This window comes from Monodelphis domestica, chromosome 2 (assembly GCF_027887165.1).
Source record: "Monodelphis domestica isolate mMonDom1 chromosome 2, mMonDom1.pri, whole genome shotgun sequence".
Lineage (NCBI taxonomy): Eukaryota > Metazoa > Chordata > Mammalia > Didelphimorphia > Didelphidae > Monodelphis > Monodelphis domestica.
The window spans coordinates 200,266,218-200,285,983 of NC_077228.1; the positions used below are offsets into that span (position 1 = coordinate 200,266,218).

Here is a 19,766-nt window from a genome sequence, read left to right on the forward strand (position 1 = left end):
ATTTTGTCATTCTCCCTTCCATAAACAACATGTCTAAATTCCCTCAAGGGAAGAAATCTCTCAAGCTCCAGCTTTTAAAGAGACTGATCCATGACTGGCTGGGGCTTCTGCTTTTCCCAATATTTTCTTTTAGTCTGCTTTATTGCAGTTTCTAAGAGGGTAGAGGAGTATAATGGATGGAAGACACTCAGGTATCTCCACAAGAGTTCTCCAACATGAAGACTTTTATATTTTCACTACTATTAAAGGAATCTAAACCAAGTAACTGCATGTGAACAAGCTCCAGAGACAAAGAGCAGGACTGGGATATCATCACAAAGGACACAAACACAATGTTCTACCTATATCACTTCTGTCTCTGCCCACCCCACCCCCTCATGACACCCCCAACATCCAAACACAGGACAGCTGCAGATCTGAAACTCTTGGGAGAAGGAGGGACAAGAAAGAGACTTTGAAGTTCAGAGTCCTCACCTTCCCTATTTCCCAGGTGTTAGAAGGAGACAAAGTGTGATGGGGGGGGGGGGGAGACAAGGAGAGAGAGAGGGGGAGGAACCCTTCCAACACAAAGGAATCTCCTCAAATGTGAAAGAAAGAAGGGAATAGTAAGAAGGTCAAAGAAGGAGAAATTTATTATGGGATCACATATTCACACACACACCCTCCACCTCAAGCTCTAAAACTTTAAAATGTGTAAGCAAGCAGAAGTCAGTTAAAGTCTTTCCCTTTATCCAGGTAAAATTTATCCTCTGTATGAGGGATGGCCACAAACAACAAAGAACAGAATAAAAGAAAAACAAAAACAGACAGGAAAAAAAAGTGAAGGAGGGCACTGAAGAAAAAGATTATATACTTGGCTAACTAACATTCCCTTTCTTATCTTCAGCTCTTAACTCTGAGTACTGTCTAAACGCAGCTGCATCATAGAAGAGAAGGGGAAATCTCAGGAAACTAGCCACGCTGAGGGGAGATTGAAAGGATAAGGTGTCTCCCCATCATTGTTTTGTCGGGGGTGCCTGGACAAAAACTAAAGCAAGGGGAGACTTTCACAAATACAGTTACAATTAACAAACAACACTCGAGTGTCAACCATCCCCTCCAAACCGAAAATCCCAACAAGTCCCAGTCACCCTCCGTGACAGACAGAACAGTATTCTTTCCCTCTTCAGCCCATCAACTTGTGAGCATGTCTGATAAGTACACCACACTGTAGAGGTAGCAAATGGGGACTTTAATGTCTTAATTATAAACAAATAAATCATTGAATTAGGACAATCTCTATGACTGTGATACACTGTATAATAAAAAAGTCAATGTCATCCCCTCCCCAACTAAACACTTTCCAAGTTTCTGGAAATCAAACGACCAGATTGGCTCATCCCCCTTGTTCCCAAATGCAAAGCACCCCCAACGAAACTCCAAGACATCTATGGCATTTCGGGAAAGGAAAAAAAAAGCAATAGTGGTCGATATCTGGCACATCCTGCAAGACAGTTCAAGTGGCTACAAAGCAGGGAAGAAATATTCAATCAAAGGAAAGGCAAGCCTTCCCGGCGGCCTCGGTTAAAATGCCTACTCTTGGTTCCAAGAATGGGAAAGGCGGCGATCAAAATAAACAACCGGCCTAGCTCCAAACTGAGCTGTTTCTCTGATAAAATGAACGATTATATAGCTGAGAGGAGAGATTGATTTACGGATCTGAACGCGCCGGTTTTATGGGCTATCACAAATCCGTCAGCGCTCAATTCACGCTGGGAAACTTCCCAACTCTGTGTTCCAAGCAGATTCTCCTCGAAGCTGAAGCTTTTCAGGGAGACCCACCAAGACCCTCTATCCTAGGCCTGTTCAACCACTCCCTTAGGCCAAATCCACAGTCCTTCTTGACTCAAACTCCATATCACCCTTTCTGTATTCCCATTTATTTTCCTCTGGATTGTCCAGACTAGGGCAGAGGGACTAGGGTGGGGAAAATGTTAGGAATGAGGAAGAATTTAGGGTAGGGAAAGAGGGAGATAAGATTTTAAAATCCTGAGGAACCCAGAGTAGGCATTGAGATTCCTGCTTAGATCTGAACCCCACAGTGATCTGAGTGAAGCTGGCCCCAAATCTGAGTCTCCAGAATAGCTTGTCCTTTCCAAAGAGGGAAAGATATTGAGGTGTCCCTTTCATTAATAGAGTGGCATTAGGGGGGAAATATGATAATCCCAACCTAGGGAGAGGTCAGGTTAAGGAAAAAAAAAAAAACCTGGTTATCTCAGGGCCCACAAAACCTCAAATCTCAGTAACTATTGGTTTCCCCCCTAGTTCTGAGCCCCCAGAGCATGTTAGGGGACACCTTAGGGTTTTCTGACCCCTAACCCCACTCTCCATCCCTCATGTGAGTTTATACTACTTTGCATAGCTGTAGGTCCCTCTCTCTGTGCCTTCATGGATTGTATGTGAAGCCTCTTCGTAGAGCCTGGTTTTAAGTATATCTGTAGTTCGATGCTGCGGAGGCCTAGGTCAGAGGAATTAGTATCTAAAAAGGAAGCCTATTTTTTTGCTCCCAGGCCTAAACACTGGTTGCTGATCTAAGACTCTGAGGAGGTCTCAAGTAGACATTATGGGGAAGGATTACTAAATAAAGATTGCTGCCAGGTTCCTTCCCCATGTGAGTGCAGAGAAGAACCTACAAGCCGACTTCTCAAATCATGAGACATAAACTATCAAGTGCCTACCATCACACTCACAACTAAAGGAAATGGTCCATTTGAGCTTCCAATCCCTATCATTTTCTGTGCCTAGCTAGGCTAGCCTTTGTTTCTGTCTCTAAGGAGCCAGATTACTTAGGGTTGCTTTTGATCACATCCCCCCACATCCCAGGAGTTACCATACTGAGGGGCTATTCCTTTGGGTTAGTTATTTTCCAGTAATCTATGGCTTCTCTGTTAGAAAACTCTTCAGGTTGTCTGAGGACTTACATAAAACAACTTGCCCCAAAGAAGCCTCTATTTCTATCTTCCCCCAAAGCTTCCCTGGGCAAGGGATTGGGGAGATATTAATTGTGTATAGAATGATGATATCTGTAAAAGGAGATGATGCAAAGAAGGCAAGGGCCTATGGGCAATGGCAAGAAAAGGCATCGATTCTGGACAAAAGAATTCCTGAGAATGGCTTGTGTGCTCTGAAAGAGACCTGCAGCATTGTGATAGGGAGAAAGGAACCCAGGTGTTCCTTATCCATTGGCCCTATGAGGCCTGCCTGCACCTCTCCCCATCTCTCTTTTCTTTGTCTTTGTCTTTTCCTCCCTGTTCTTTCATACAAAGCCCAGGGAAATTAGGGAGTGTGAGTAAATGGAGAACAAGAGACAGATCCTCTGGAGCCGAGATGCTAAAGTGAAAGAGTACAGTGAAAGAGCATATGCAGATTCCTCCTCTTTCTCCCTTCATCCACTTCTACCCCTCCAGCCAAAATCTTCTTAATCACTTTCTTTGGTGAACAAAAATACCCAGGGTATAGAACTGGAGGATTTTTTAAATAGTACAAATGAGGATGGAAGCTAGCAAGGCTAAGGAAAGATACTTCCACAGAAGCCTCCTCTCTCCATCTGGAGGGGTGGATCTCCCTCCATTCCTCCCTGTCCTAGATTGGAGATGTTATCCAGCACAATGTCCAGTCTCAGAGAGGTCAAGGGGCTTCCGAGGTCATTCTCTGGCTATAATACTGAGCTAATCGCCTAGAAAATGTGGCCTCTCCATGAACTCTCTCTCTCTCTCTCTCTCTCTCTCTCTCTCTCTCTCTCTCTCTCTCTCTCTCTCTCTCTCTCTCTCTCCTTTTCTTCCTCCTCTTCCTCTTTTCTTTTCCTTCATTTATACAAACTGATAATGTAGTCATGAATTCTGATTGGCAAGTAAAGACCCCAGACCCAAATGCCAACTTATTTATTTCTTCCTCTTGAGGAAGCCTAGAACCCCCAAAATAACTCTAAACCTCCAAAATAAAAAAGGAATATGGCCTAGAAGGAGAAGTAAGAAGAGAGCTACTATAAGAATGTAAGCTTCTTGAGGACAGGGACTGTCTTTGGGTGTTTGGGGATGGGTTTTTTGGTATTTATATCCTCAGAACTTAATAAATGCTTTTTATTTTTTTTTTTCTCTAAGACAGAAAGGCGGGGCAATATTCACCAGTCAAATAACAGTCTCTCTTCTGAACTAATCAGTTTCTTTTTTCTAGAGAATAACAAATATTTATTTAGATGCCAAAGTAGACACACTCAAAGCAGAGAAATCAGCAAATTAGCATTATGACTCAGATTCATATTAAAGAACCAGTTGCAGAATAGCTAAGATTTTTGTTTTCAAAAAGTAAACAAAGGGAAAATCACATACATATCCACGCCCATGTGTGGATTTCTAGAAGATATGTGTGGGCATATAATGTATATGCATATATATCATATATGCATAAATGTATTTTCTGAGCCAAGCACGAAAACAAAACCAGAAATCACTTTAGAAACATCCCTATACAACTCTCTGTCTGTCTGTCTGTCTCTGTCTCTGCCTCTGTCTCTCTCTGATTTTTCAGGAGTCCTGACACCTCAGCCCCAAGTCTGCTCAAACAATCTCCAGTTGTCAGGTTTTGCCCTCCCCGAAGTATTCGTCAAAATAAAAGAAACCAAACTGTACCAAGCCGTCACCATTAAAAAAAAAAAATCCAGCTCAGATACTTTTAAAAGAAGGAGGAGGAGAAGAAGAAGCAGGAGAGAGAGAGATTCTTATTTCAACTGGTTTGTTAAAAGGGCTCATAAAACCATCAGAAACCCGCCAGGCAAAGACACCGCATTGTTACCTTTGGGTCTCTCTTCTCTTGCCTGGGCTTCACGGATCCCATTCATGTTGACCGCTTTCTTCCAAACTGAGAGAAAAAAGTTTTCAACTTTATGGTTCCAAATTTTTTCCCCCTCGAAGGTCCTGGAGAGGCGGCTAACACTTTTTTCCCCCAACAGACGGTCTGCGGAGATTTGCTGTGGAATAATAACAAAGGAGAGAGGATACGTATTTAAAGAAAAGAAGTGATTAATGGTTTTCTGTATAATTCTCGCATTTTTCTTAGCTCTTGTCTACACAGAATGGCTGTGAACTTTAGGTCCCATAGAAATCCTTTTTTCCCCCTACGATCCTATTCATACCTTCTAGGGGACGGCTTTGATTCGCTTCTATAGAGGAGCATTCCTGGGGGGCATATGCTTTTTAAGAACTATTTTTTTTTTTAGCATTAAGGGCTGCATCTCCGAGCATCTAAACCCACCATTGCGTTCTACTCGAAACAAAGCCTATCCCTCTTATCCCCAGCACGGAGACAAGTTTCTTTTTTGTCTCAGTTCAGCATTCCCCAGGCAAGAGAGAGCCCGGCCAGTTCGAACAGCCGTTCCCCTAGGCCACCAAACGTGGGCCTCTGAACCCCTATCCCTACCTCGGAGCCTGGCTGACTCCAGAGGGCCCTCTAGCCCACCGACTCCCAAACCCAGCGGGTTCCAGGTGATTTGGAAGCATACACACCACACCAGGGGAGGAAATTAGGGACTTTTTTTATTGGACTAAGGAAGATGCCACAAAGTAACAATGCTATTTAAGGTAGCTAACATCCTCTTTAGGAATGGTAGGAGACCTTAGCTACAGTAAAGGCTGGAAAGTCAGAGTAAGGACTCGCTATAGGAATTAGCGCCTTCCATAAGTCAAGACTGTGTGTCCTCGAACATTACACCAGAGAATCAATTGTTGTCCTCTTTTTCTATAACTCCTCCCTCAAAAAATACACAGTCTCGGGGCAATCGGACCTTCAGAGCCCCAATGCTATTGGGTCCCCCAGTCTCTCTTTCGATACTTTCTATGAGAAAGAAAATGAAAATTAATACAAGAGGGGAGCTTCACAAAAGAGGCCATTCGTCTTCTTGATTATCTATTTGCTTGTCAGAGTTTGAGCTATGGCACCAGCCGGCTCCTTTGTAATATAAAAATCCTCGGAAAACCTGCAAACACCGAGAAACATCTGTGCAAAAAATTAGACTCATTAAGGCGTTAAACACCTCGGAGGAGACTAGTACCAGAGAGGTACCTTCCCAAGTCGGAGAAAGGGAGGTCTGCTTCCTTGGGGAACTGTCTCACTATCTTAGAAACTTTAGTCTCCAAAGCGAGGATTGTTGAGAGTGAGTCCACAGAAAGACATTCTCTGTGCTTAGAACAAATAAATGACCATATCAAAGTCTGAGCAGGATTTAAGTTTCTTGTACTGTATCATTAATCCTTTTTTTAAACCTCCCAGTTAGGAAGACTACTTGGCCCTTCTGACCAATTTCTGGGTAGGGAAATAAAACCCAAACAAAACAGGAGTGCACACACACCATCACCACTTTAAAAAAATAGATAACAAAAACTTGCTATTGTTATTTGAGGTCAACTGAACTAGAAAGAGTGGTTTTATCAGGCATCTTGAAAAATCTTTGGCCTATTCTAATAATATGCATAGCATGCGGTTTCTAGCATAGGTCACATCACCTGTATCCTAGAGTTACATCAAGGCTTTAACAAACACACAGCCGAGCTAGTCACAAGGAACCAAAATTTATTTCTATTTTCACTATGAACACGTCATGGGAAATTTCACACTGACTGCCAAAAGAGGTATCTTTCTGTTCCTGAAGGGAGCCAGTTGGCTTTGCAACAGGAATGATTTGGAATGTCAGGAAGAGAACACGGAGAAGACGCACACAAAATAAAATAAATTGTTCATAGTCTTAAACATCATCATCATAGTTAAAAAAACAACAACAACAAAAAAAACGATGAGAAGACGACAACAACAAACGATCTGAAGGCCCAGAGCACCTTCTTCCCAACAGACTGGGGCACAGAGTTCTGGTTGCTGGGTCACATTCTCGGTCGGAAAACGGACAGAATGTTCTTAAAAGGAGGCCCCTGCCTCAGGAAGAAACTCTCCGAAAGAGAGAAATCAGAGTTCCAGGGTCCTTGGGTTTGGGGCAGCGTTACTAAGCTAATCAGGTTTCTAGCATTCACAAGCGAATTAACCTGCCAGTACCTTCATTAGCAGGGGATGCAAATGCATTTTACATTTTCCTAGTCTCCATTTATTTTCTTCCTCAGCCTCAATTTCTTTTCTTGGTGCAGTGGTGCCACTCATCCCTACTCTCATCCCTGACCTTTCCACTCCCTTTCTTTCCACAGTCTCCTCAACACTCTCAGATCACATCCCTATGCAACACGTAGGAAGGAGGGTAACCAAAAATCATACTGGGGGGGGGAGAGGAAGCTCTAAGTGGGTGAGAATTTTTTCCTTTAACCATCTCCACTCCCCCCCCCAACTGTTCTATCTGGTTGTCTGAATATGCTTTCCTAGGGTGCCTGCGATGGAATGGGGGGGGGGGAATCCAGTCCGTCTTCAAGAAAGAGAGCCTCATTTGTTAGCTCGAGCGCTGGTTGTCGAGGTAATGGCAGGCAGAGAGTCCGTCCTCTCTCCGGCAGACTGAGCATGACAAATGGGCCTGAGGTTGGCGTGATTAAAGATGAAACATGGATCCATCTTGGCCAAATCTGAAAACTAGTATCTGTAGCCTTCTTCTCCACCTCTTTTTTTTTTCCTCAAAAAAGAAAAAAATGGAAGAAAACAAGAGCCACGAACTCTGTGCTTCTGGGGGTCACTTCTGCCCCCTCTTCTGTTCTTGCTATAAATAAGATTCCCCTCCCCCTTCTTCTCTCTCTTTATTATTATTATTTTTTTTCTGCAGAGACAAAATTTTCTGGTCCTAAGCACCATTGCCCTCCCACTTTTTTCTCCTCCCCCACCCCTCACCCTCCCACCAATCTCCACTCCCACCCCCATAATCCAAGGTCTCCGCTCCCTGGGCAGGAGCGTTATAGCGAGGTGGGGGTTGCATTGGCTCGACTCTGAGCCCCTCCAGACGACCCCGACGTGTTTGAACGGATCTTCGTGTTGGGTAACTTGTGGTCTTTTTTCCATTTCATCCGGCGGTTCTGGAACCAGATCTTTATCTGGCGCTCAGAGAGACAGAGGGAGTGAGCGATTTCCACCCTCCGCCTCCGGGTCAGGTAGCGGTTATAGTGAAACTCCTTCTCCAGCTCCAAGACTTGTTGGCGGGTATAAGCTGTCCGGGAGCGCTTTGGCTCCCCTCCGTTGTAATTGGGATTTACTGGACAGACAAAAAAAGGAAGAAAGAGAAAGTTTTATTACCCTAGAGTGGAGGGGTGAAGTCCCTTCTGTACACACAAACTCACACAATCTCCCACCCTCCCTATCCCACCCAACCACGGGGCAGGAGGAGGAGGGAAACCTCCGTAACTGAGAAGTAAGAGTGTTCCCATAGGAAGAAGGGGAGGAGGAACCTCAAAATTTTGTGGGGGAGTGAGGAAGTGTCTTCACTTGGCTCCAATCGGTACCCTTCTCTTCTCCTAGTCTAGCTGCCCCTGGTTGTAGGAGTGTGGCCGAGGCGGGGACGGAGGCGTGGGTGGGTGGGTGGGGGAAGCTCTAGAGGTTTCTCTAAATTTTTCCTCCTCCTCTTTCCCAGCTCCCAGATTCCAGGCGGCGCCTGGCTGGGGAGAAACTTTTGCCTGGTTCCCGGGACCAAGGAGACGGGAAGCGAGGAGAGGAAGGGGAAAAATAAATACACGGAGTTGACTCAACCCACTACTTAAATACAAATTACTGGGTTCCCCCCTCCTCCCTCCCACCCATAGCCCCCACCCCCAACATCAAACTTCACTTAAAGCTGCTCCTCCCGGGAGAAAAAGTCGCTGGTAAGAATCGCGCAGAGGATGAGGAACTGACTTCAAAGGCGCGGGGCCAAGCAGGCCATAAAAATTTATGGGGGATGTAATTATATGGCTCTGAAAATAGGCGACAGTAAATCTCCCGGAATGGCGATTTTACAACGGGGGCAATTGGTTTTCCCCCTTCTCCCCCCTCCCCATGACTTGGAGGTTCCCTTCAGTATAAAGCTAAAGTGTTGGGGGGGGGGGTGGAAAAGGGGTGTGTGGAAAGGAAAGTGCATTTTAGTCACTTACCGGTGCTCACGTGAACTTTCCGCATCCAGGGATAGACTACGGGTTCTTTGCAAGAGGAGTGGGATGGGCTGGGGTGTAGAGGGTTTTGACCACAGGGCGGTGGCGGGGGGCTGGGGCTGACCGCCTCACAGCGCTGGCCCGGCTCAGACAGAAGAGCCCCTGCCTGCGGCTGGACTGGAGCCCTCGGGGACAGCACCGTCGGCGGCGGGTGGCCGGGCTCTTGACAGGACGCATAGGTCTGCACGGTGCAAGCCGCCCGCCGCCCGTACCCCGCCTCGTGCTGGAAGCTGCTCTCTCGCCTCTGGCCGCTGCCGTAGTACCCGGGCGAGTGGTTGCTGGGTAGGTAATCGCTCTGTGAATATTCCTCGCAGGGAGGGAACTTGGGATCCACATAGTTGGAGTTGATCAAAAAAGAACTCATAGCCATTAATTTCTGGGAATTGCCCACAAAATATACTAAAATTTATTCCGATCCCTGACTCGTTTTCCTGTTTCCGAAAGCCCACCTACTTACTGTCAAGTGAACTAAGTTAGGGGGCCACGTGATCCCCCGAGCCAATAGCCGCTCCGGCGGCGATTCCCGGATAAGGAAATCTGTTCACCCGGACCCTACTCTAGCCAAAGAGCTTCGGCGCAGAGAGGGTTTTTTTCTCCCCCCTTCTGCTCTCCCCCACCCTCACCCCCATCACCAGTATTTACATAGGGCCAATGTGTGTGCGACCTCCTCCCCTTCTTCCTCTCCCTCTTCAGGGTCCCTGGGGGACCGGGTGCAAACAGGGAGAAATTGGGGGTGATGAGTGAGCACCCCTCATTGAAGCTTCCCACTAAGGTGGGGGGGTGTCTATCTCTACCCTCATCATCCTCCCCCACTATCTTTCACCCTAAGGAGCAGAAGGGATCTTTTGGACCCCAAAAGCTGAGCTCCCAAGAGGAGAAATGGGAGGGGGCGAGATTTTTCCTGGAGAGGGCACTTCAGTCGGGGGTGGGAAAGGGAATTGGGAAGGTATCTCTCTGGCTGAATTCTCTTCGTCTTTCTCCAGGGGGTGTGGGGAGGGGATGGTGGTGGTGATAGTGGAGAGACAAGGCGTCGGAGCCGCCCGAGTGTGCTGAGGGGGTTGGCAGAGATGAATTGAACCAGTTGCGGATCGATAGGAAATTCATCCACTAATTCGGGGATACCTCGCCTTCCAAATCGCATTTAGCTGCTCTATTAAGCTGATCTTGTCAGTTTGTCCCTCTGTGCCCATTTCTCCCCCCTCCCTCACTTTTCACCTTACTCCAGAGTCTAGAAGCTCCCTATATTTTTTGGAGGGAAATAAACAGAGTTGGGGGCTGTATAAGAAAATCCGGACCTTTGAGCATTAAACGAATAATAATTTATTAATATCAGCTACATCTGAGAAGTACTAACAGTGTTTCAGAGAAATACTGATTTAGGACTAGCAATAGAGTAGATAAGAATGCTAATATTGTGTCTGTTGTGGTTGTTGAAGCTCCAAGGATGACACCCCCCCCCCCAAGAGTCTTTTGTAATTGTTTATGACAATTGTGTATAAATAGCAGCATCCCATTCTGAGCTGAAAGTTAAAGAGACTTATTCCCCGACCTCAGCTCCCTTTAGAAAGAAAAATGAATTTGAGGAGACCGGCTCCCGTTTCTTTCCTTTCCCAAGTCAGCAACCTAAGTCGTTTGGTAATCTCCGATCCTGCCCCATTGATAGATAGATAGATAGATAGATAGATAGATAGATAGATAGATAGATAGATAGATAGATAGATATAGACATAGATATATACACATACACATACATGTATGTGCATATGTAGGTTTGTGTGACCGGGCAAGGAAAGAGTGTTTTTAAACTGGTCTCCTGAGAAAGAGCTAGAAAAGAGATAAAAAGAGGAAAGAAATCAGTCTGTGTGGGTTCATTAGGGTGAGGAGCCGAGATCTCAGGTAGATAGAAATCTTGTCCAATAGGGAGAGGAAGAGACAGAAAGAAAGACATAGAAACTCAGGACTTATAGAAAATAATGCCCTTCTGGTCACATCACTGGATCCTCTTTATTCTAGAATTTAAAAAATTTTCTCTTCTGGGAAAAAAAATGAGCGGAGTGTTTATGTCAACTACATATTCCCCTAGATACGAATTTGTGACCACAAAATTCCTTACACAAATTCGGATCTACAGGGTATATACAGAAGACAGAGAGATCTTCTTGGCATAGAAATCCTTCAGTTCGTTTACTCAGAGCACAGTCTTCGGGGGGGGGGGAGGGCGGGGATAGGAATTAGTCTGGTTTGGTTTGGTTTGGCTTTTTGCCTGTTTGTTTGAGAGGTGAGGACGGAGCAGGGCACTGGGAAGACCTGGCGGGGCGGTTCGCTTAGCCCGTATTATGGGGTGTCACTCCTCTTCCAACCCCTGCAAATAGATGCGATGATTCCGAAAATGCACGGGAGCTAAGACCGTAAGCTGTTCTACTCCCCGGCGCATGAATTATGAGACGTAAACATTGACTAAGTACAAAAGAGGGAAGGGTCACCCAAAGGCTGAGGAGCAAAAGTCAAAATTTATCCCCTCTGGCTTCCCTCTTTCTCGTCCCCCGCCCCCAAAGGACTTTTCATTTCAAAAAAGAAAAACAGAAGGCAGAAACAGAAAAAGAAAAAGAAAACCCTACACACAGAACAACTGGGCTCCCTTCTTCCGTCCCCCCCCCCCTTTAGATCACGAACAAACGAAAATCTCGATAGTTATTTTCTCTGACGCTTCTCAGAGGAAATAAAAAGAACGAAGGGGAGACAGAATGGAAGGGGAGAGGGTGTCATAAAAGTCCTTTTTTAAAAGTCTATTGTAAAAAGAGAGAAACAGCTGTAAAGAAAAAGGCAGGGAGGTGAAGCAGATGGGGCCGGGGGTATTTAATGATGGGCAATTCCGTTTACAACCTGAGAAAAAGATCAAAGGCGTTCCATTTCCGAACGAAGGGCGATGTAAAACAATAAAATATTCAGCCAGATGATGCAGCAACTCCCTTTCCTTCCCTCAGTATTTGGAAGGGAACAGAGTGAAGAGAAAGAATATTCTATGAGGAAAGAGAAGTAGATCCCACTTCTCATTGACTCCCCAGTTCCAGGCGGGAGCCCTATCCTGTCACCGATGTCTAAACTACCCTGCAGCATTCAAATCACCTGGCCGCTTGGCCAAAAAAAAAAAAAAAGAGGTCTAGGAGAGGAAAGAAATAAGGAAGAATAGAGCAGGTATTGGAATGATCTGCCAAATTGTCTTAAGCCTTTCTCCAGACTCTGCTAAAGAGATGGGCTTCTAAGTGATGAAATTCAGGAGACTAAGTCTAATTAGAGATAAGATCTTAAAGTTGGGGTCCATGAATCCCCAAAGTATGAATGGCTACATTTTTTCAGGGGGAACTTGGGAAAATATATATCTTTATTGTCATTAACCTCTAACTAGAGTTTAGTATTTTCTTCAATGAGTTAAAAACATTCTGAAAGGTGGTCCATTCCTGTTAGCAGATGCCAAAGGGCCTTTAACACAAAGAGTTAAGAACCTTTGCATTAGAGCCCTTATTTCTTTCCTGCGCTACTTCCCAGGTGATGCTCAAATCTCCCTGTAGATCATTACTAGGTGTGAGGAGTTTGGAGGGGGTACTGGAAGCTCTTTTCATTGCCGAAAATGTCCATATTATAACACGATGTTCTCTGCATAGTCTTTGAGTCTAGGAAAATGTGTTCTCAAAATGAGGACAGCAACACTAAAAACCACAATAATAGTCCTCTTCAATAAATACTCGGGGTACTGCTGCTTTTTCAGAAGACCAAAGCCCCTGGTTTGGTATACAGGAAGACTCACATAAGACAGGATTGGAATTTGCCTAGCCCTCCATCTCATTTTAGATCCCTCAGTTCAGATCCAAGAATTTGTAATTCTCTGGTCCCTTTCCTCCCCCAGTGACATCATTATAGCCCGAAGAACCATTATCTAATCCTGTTTTTCCTTAGCTCCATTTTAACCCCAATGACTACAAAGGTGGTAATCGCTATTGCTTTTTTCAAACTCGGATTATCTAGGTAACTGAAATTCTCTCGGGAAGATGCTGGGATATTTCAGTTTACCCTGGACAGCAGACAAAAGGGAAATGATAAGAACATCTCCAGCACCCCTAGCGTCTAGCATGGACTTTTCGAAGTCTTATGAGAAGCTATGCTCTGTCCTGTACAGGGCTCCAAGGCCCCCCTCCAGTCCCGATCCTCAATCCTCACCTTCCCGGATCCTCTCCCCACACCCCAAGCCTCCTTTCCTTTTCAACTAGGCCCTTTGCTCATAAACCCGTCGGCATTTCGGAAGTTTAGGAAGACAGATCTGCAGCAAGGGAATCTCCACTGCTCTCCATTTCAAAAGGGCAACCGTTTGGGGGAGTGGGGTAGATTGCATCCCCTCCGGTTTCACTCCAGGGAACATAGAGAGTGAGACTCAACCCCCGCTTTTTGACTGAGACAACCGCACAGTAAGAAGGAAACCAAGCGGGCTGAGGGGAACTCGCGGCCTGGCGATGAAGCCCGTTAAACCTGCCGTACACCCTCCTAGGACTAGACACCTGCCAAGATGATTCCCGGCGTCCCCCCTCCACGCCTAACCTCAACATCCATGCAGAGAAGGGCAGAAAAGATTTCTCAGTAACTTTTAGAACCCGGTTTGACTGAGATAGAGGCTCACTTCAGAAAACAATATGATATTATTAAAGGGCCAGTGTCCGTCTCTCTCAGCCCATAAGCGCGTACCCTCGCGCTTCTTTGCTTGCACCTTTCTCCGAAGCCACAGGTAGAGAGCGTGACCTCTCTCCCGCTTCTCCGCCTCCTCCCGCAGACGTACCTTATGTCAACTGGAGAGGGGGGCCAAGCGGTGGGAGCCACCCCGCCCCCCGCAACCGCTTCAGCACCCCTCCACAGCCTAGTTCAGCTAGAGGGAAGAGACTGGGAGAGAGGATCAGAAAGGAGGGGTTAGAGGAAAAGCTGGAGGGGAATTTAGAAATACTCACAGCTGTCGAGTTAGGTCCTCCCTTTGCCTTTCTCGATAAGATAAGCTTTCCTTTTCTACTATTGCGGAAAAGACGACGGAACCGCGACTACGAGAAGAACCAGCCAGTCTCAGGCCCCCTCTAAGACTAGAATAGGACTTTTTTTGGGTGTGTTTTGTTTTTGAAGCCGCAAGTTTTCGTATTAATCTCATACTTTGGCAGTCTTTGTTAAACAGCTAGGCGTGTCACGCGTCTCCTGAACATTTTAATATCTGTTAGACGCCGTGACCTACGTTTCACCCCACTCCCGGCCTCTCCCACTAGCAGGCCGTTTCTATAATACGCTCGGATAGTTCGCTCGGTCATATTGAATTTTACTCAGGTCATTACTTGGGAGAAAAATGACATGGCAGGAATTTTATTCAGCTCTTCCTTGCTGGCTTGAATTTTCTCCAGAGCCGGTCATTTCCCAATCTACCGCCTCCTTTCCATCCTCCTTTAAACTCCCACATTTGGACATAAACCTGCCCTCTTCTACACGCAACCGCAGCAGCCGCTGGGGTTTATTGACCCCTGGACTTTTTTCCACCAAGTACCGGAGAGGCTGGGGATCTATGCATTTTCTCCCGGGGCTGATTCTCCCGGGCTGAGTCAAATGGGGAAAATAGAAGCTGGAAATATAGGGGTGTTTGGACCCGAAGGAATATGGCAGGGCTGTAGAGTGACTGATGCACCTCTCTTTACTCCCCTCCCCACAGTACACACATTTACTCTCTTACACTTCCCTGGCATCCTTCCTTCCCAGAAAGCGCCACACACACCTAGCCATTTTAAAGGCCACTGGTCCCTTTGGGCGCTGGGGAACCCACTCCCGATTTCCCCAGTTCCCAGGTGATTCGGATTCCTGAGGCATTTTGCAGAAACCACAGAAAAGTAATGGGCCAAGTAGGGTAGGAAAATTCAGGAGCATTGGAGTCATTTTTTAGTTACAATAATTACAAATAATACATTGGACCTCGAAGAGGTTGGATTTCTTCCTTTCCTTTTTATAAATCCGTTCTCGTCCTTTACAGCTGGGAGCAGATAGTGAACTCACTTCAAATGCAAGGGGGTGTTTTCTTTTCTTTCTCCTATTAGGGGTGAGATATTTTAAAAATAGCGAATCTCATCCCGCTCTCTTCTCTATCTGATTCTGACGGAAAGGGGGAGGCTCTGGGAAGTGAGAGCTACCTGTTCCCCCAAAGGTCCAAAACGACTTTGAGGATGCAGAGTTTGCAGTAGAAGAATTCAGGGTCAAGAAAATAACAAGATAGTGCCATGATTCTTCCTGGGAACAGACCGATTGTCATGTAAAAAACATTGTACCACTCAAATCCATTTCCAACTATCCACTGTCAGTCTTCTCCCCTTTCCCAGCTCTGGAATTCACAGAAACTTCCATATCCAGCACAGAAAGGGAGAAGAAGAGAAAAGAGGACCCTGGACTGTCAGGGGTTCCCCTCTCTCTTCCCACTCCACAAATTCCAAGAAAACTAGTTATATTTGAATAGCATCCTTGCCCCCTTCCTTCTACTCTTTGCCTTATCTCAAACTTGGAATTTAATATAAAACCTAAAAACTTCAAGATTATCGATATCCATTTATAAACTCCAGACTTTCATATATTAAGTACTTGTATTATAATGTGATGACATAGTATAATGTAACAGCCATTCGTTTCTATGCTTATGAGAAGCACATGCGTTGATGTTATAATTACAGCCCTTTTCTAAGTATATATATATAATCATTTGACCTATAAATTAAATTCTATAGGGTGTGTCGAAGATTCATTTCTGTTGGCTTATTACCAGTGCAGGAGATAAATGTCTGGAAGATAAGCTTCCTTCTTGCCTTGCCTCTTTTTGAATGTGAAACTATGTAAGGGATTTGACTAGCACCAGAAATTGGGGAGGAAATCAAGACATGAACATGTCTTCAATGTTCTAAGAGTTCCAAGGAAAAAAAAAATTGAGAAATACAAGGGAGAGGTTCTGATGCCTACCCAGTCGAGGATATAATAACCATCTCCTCCCTTCCCCATCTTCATCTTCCACTGTGACTGTACTTAGCTAGGATTCTCTTTCAAGGAGACTGCGGAGTCTGGAAAATGAACAGGAGGGAGTTAAGTCAGTTCTTCACTAGGGTCAAAACAATGTTAATAATGATGATGACGATGATGACCATAGTCATCATCATTGCCATGAACATATTTTGGGTCTTTACCTTTGAAGACTTCGTTTGGTCCTTGTTATTGTTCTACAGGGACTTCTCTCTAATTGGATTTAATAAATGTGTGTGACTGGGTAAATTTTAATTAGATTCTCTTACAGTATAGATTATTTTGAGGAGAGAAATAGGATTTAGGATTTGACATTTGAGGTCCTTTCTAATCTACAAAATCATCCTCCCTCTTCCCTCATTTCCTACCCTTACTTCCACCAAAACACACACCTCCTCCAGCGGTAATTTTGAGCAAATATCACTATTTTTGCCCTTTATTCCTAGTTGCTGCCTCCTCAACCATCCCATTTCTTCCACTCTCTCTTTGCCCCTTGTTTTCTGTTGTAATCTTTCCAAGACGGCCTCCAAACAGTCTTGCTTACCTTCCTTCACTAGCTGTTTGTTTCACTTCTTTTCCACAAATAGCGCCCCCTCTTCCTCTGGGCCCACAGCTCCCTCCATCCCTTTACAGAGCCTCCTCAGCTAGACACGTTCTCAGTTCCACACTGTTTCATGAACGGCGTAAACTTTTGACCCTCCAACTTTGTGACCTTTCCAGAAATACTGCCAATTTAACAAGCACCCCAAGGTCGAATTCTCTGCCTACTCCACAAGCCAGATTGAATACGTTTCTCTCCACCATCGACCCTTTCTCCTCTCTAATCCCACACACACACACTCTGGTCCTCAAATGTTGGGATGGGGAGGATTTGTAGTTTAAAATTTTTCATGGTGAAATTCAATGATTTCCTAAAAACAATAAAGGATATTCCTCCCTTTCGGTCGATCTCTGGTTGCGTTGCTACTTTCACCTAGCTTATCTCTCCCACCCACACTCCCTACTTAACACTCTCGAATTATTTGCTACAAAATGATCTGGGGGGGGGAGGGACGTTAAATTTGTATTTTATTTAACTAAGAATGAAAACAGTACTGTGGTGATCTGGGAATTTATTTCTTCTGGGAATGAAGAGTGGCAAGAGGCACTATTGGAAATCGGAAGTCACGATTTTCTCTGGGTGGATAGCTAGGGAGTGGAAAATGTACATGGAGGGAACCCTGAAGTTCTTGCCTGGACGACTCTGGGTTGTAGAGACAGAGAACTCGGAGGAGAAGGAATAGAAGAGGCAGCATTTTGCGGCCCCTTGACGCAACATCTAACTCTGCCTGGCTGTGAACTTGGTCTGAGGCGGACTCTACTGGTAGCTCCGGGACGTTACAGCTTCTGCCTCGGGTAAAAATAGCCCATATCCACAGTTCTACAAAATCACAACTTTCCGTTCTTTTCTCCCTAAATAATTCCCCATTGTCCATCTTTCCCCAACTCCCATGCCCCCAGAGAAAGAAAAATAAAGTTTCCTTCTGGGTGCCTGGGGTTCATCTTCCCTTCTTCCATCCCTTCATACCAGTTCCGAGGAGTTCTGGAAAGGAGACCCCAGGAAGAACAAAATTCTCAAGGTGGACTTTTTGCCTCTCATTTGGGAAAGGAGAGAGGGGAAGAGGTGCGCATACCCGATAGGCTCTCCCTCTACTTTCCTTCAAAATAATTCGCCTAGCTGACTGCTTCCTCCCTTCTCAACTATAGCCCTCTACCCAGGGAACTACTTCACCCTAGGAGATGAGTGGGCTGCAGAAAAGTAAAATCCGCTCCCGACATGCAAGGACCTCTTTGGTTCCTAGCTCAGAATGAAAAGCGTAGAGCACCAGAGAGAGGGTCTGAAGAAGAGCACAGGGGAAACTTTTCTTGCCCCTCCCCTAAAGTTTGAGGACCAATAGGTGCAAAAGCTGGCCCAGCAAGTCTAGACAAGGCTGTATTAGAAAGGACTAGGGAGAAAGAATATCTATGCCCATTCAGGAGGATTGAAATGTGTAGAGAATTCGGAAATATTAGGAGAGCAATGTTTCCTTTCCTGGACCTCTTTTCTGTTGTTTCCTAGAAGAGGAAAGCAAGTTCATGAAGAAGAAATTCAAGGGACTACTCTGTAGGCATCGCTGCAGGGACAGAAACCCAGTGAAGGAAGGAGACAAGGTGAAAGGAGGAAGAGAAAGAGAAAAGGACCAAGTGAAAGGAGGGGAAGAGAAAAATAAACAAATTGATATTTTGGCTCTTTTCTGACCAACACACATAACAAAGTCCCCCAGAAAGTCTTCATTTCCTCGAACCAGCTCTGATCCAGATCTGGCTCCCGTCTTCGCCATACAACCGCAAAGAAAAAAGGAACGAAATCACACCCCCACGGGAGAGGGGGGAGCCCGGCCCCCTCTCCCTACTCCACACTCACTACCCCCTGCACCAGGGTAAGAGGTTGTGTCGGCGCTGACCCCGCAGCCAGGGCTAAAGCGAGTGGCTATGGCTAATGTATGCAGGGAGCCAGGCTCAGAGCCCCACGTAGCCAGCTTCTCCTGCCCCGTCTGGTGACCTCCGGGTGATCCCGGACTCTATGAATTATTGATGAGATATGAGCGTTGATTTCCCCTTTCAGGATGCAAACTCCATTATAGTGTTAAAATGGCGATTTAATCGTTCAGAATAGCTTTGGTGTTTTTTCCAACTCATTTGTGTCTCCTTCCTTTTCATTTAATTCTCTTAATTAAATCCTTTAACAGATTTTAATCACTTTTGGAGGGAGGGACATTTAAAAAAAAATCCAACAACACCCAAAGGCAATCGAACCTGTGTCTTACCTTCAGGAAGTTTGAGGTTTCAGGGAAGATGTACCTGCCTGAGGGGAGACAGGGGGATAGCGTCCACTGAGATGAGAGAGAAAATGGGTTTTTCTTGGAGACACACCCCAAAAAGCAAGAAGATTCTGTACCATAGAAAGACTCTATATGAGAGCTAAAGGAGATGACAAGTCAAGAAGGGCCTCTGGGAAGAAAGAGTAGTTGGCTAGGGGAAATGGAATTTGATTCAGCACCTGAAGTGCTTATGTAGCATATGAACTGAAGCTGACACCTAGATTTGGCGGGGAAGGGTATCGGTCAGAAAGACTCAGAATTTTAAGATGAATTAGCTCCATTATTGAAGGGGTCCAAACTAGCCCCTCTAAATCTATGGGGATATTAGTAAGAACTGATTCCCCTTGGGTTCCCCGACTTCTTGCCCTAAACCTTTCCAATTCCAGGCCTAAGTCTGCCTTAATTAATATAGATGTGTAACAGCACTTCACCAATCGATAAACACCTCAAGAGAAAGATTCCTGGGGCCTAGAAATCTGATTAGACCAAGAAATAAAAGGAGAGGGGAAATCCTATCCAAAGAGCCCAAGTAGTTTTCTTACCCCTGTCTCCCCTCTTTTGTTTACTAGAATGAAACCATCAAGCTCAACCTTCTTGAAGGAAGGCCAGTTTATACAACCGAGGTCCCCAGGGCACCCCCTTCCTCCTCCAGCAAGAAAGG

The 19,766-nt window shown here is 45.4% G+C and overlaps 2 protein-coding genes and 1 non-coding gene across 7 annotated transcripts in view; all 3 read right to left on the reverse strand.

The window, feature by feature from the left end:
• HOXB3 (homeobox B3) overlaps nucleotides 1-19,766 on the reverse strand; it is a 62,433-nt gene that overhangs the window by 23,230 nt on the left and 19,437 nt on the right. For 4 of the 5 annotated variants that reach the window (XM_016430527.2, XM_016430524.2, XM_056816856.1 and 1 more), the window contains exon 2: nucleotides 4,831-5,005. The gene's annotated coding sequence lies outside the window, so the exon portion shown is untranslated. Of the gene's footprint in view, nucleotides 1-4,830; nucleotides 5,006-14,125; nucleotides 17,204-19,766 lie in introns of those variants that run through there. The other variant, XM_016430523.2, reaches the window with a different exon arrangement.
• Nucleotides 5,554-14,093, reverse strand: HOXB4 (homeobox B4). Its single transcript, XM_056816861.1, has 2 exons — nucleotides 9,078-14,093; nucleotides 5,554-8,206 (listed from the first exon to the last, which is right to left on the reverse strand). The coding sequence occupies exons 1-2, from the start codon at nucleotides 9,502-9,504 to the stop codon at nucleotides 7,911-7,913; spliced, it is 723 nt and encodes a 240-aa protein (XP_056672839.1). The 5' UTR covers nucleotides 9,505-14,093; the 3' UTR covers nucleotides 5,554-7,910.
• On the reverse strand, nucleotides 11,194-11,283 carry MIR10A (microRNA mir-10a). The gene has a single exon (NR_032149.1). It is a non-coding gene; the product is annotated as a microRNA mir-10a (primary transcript).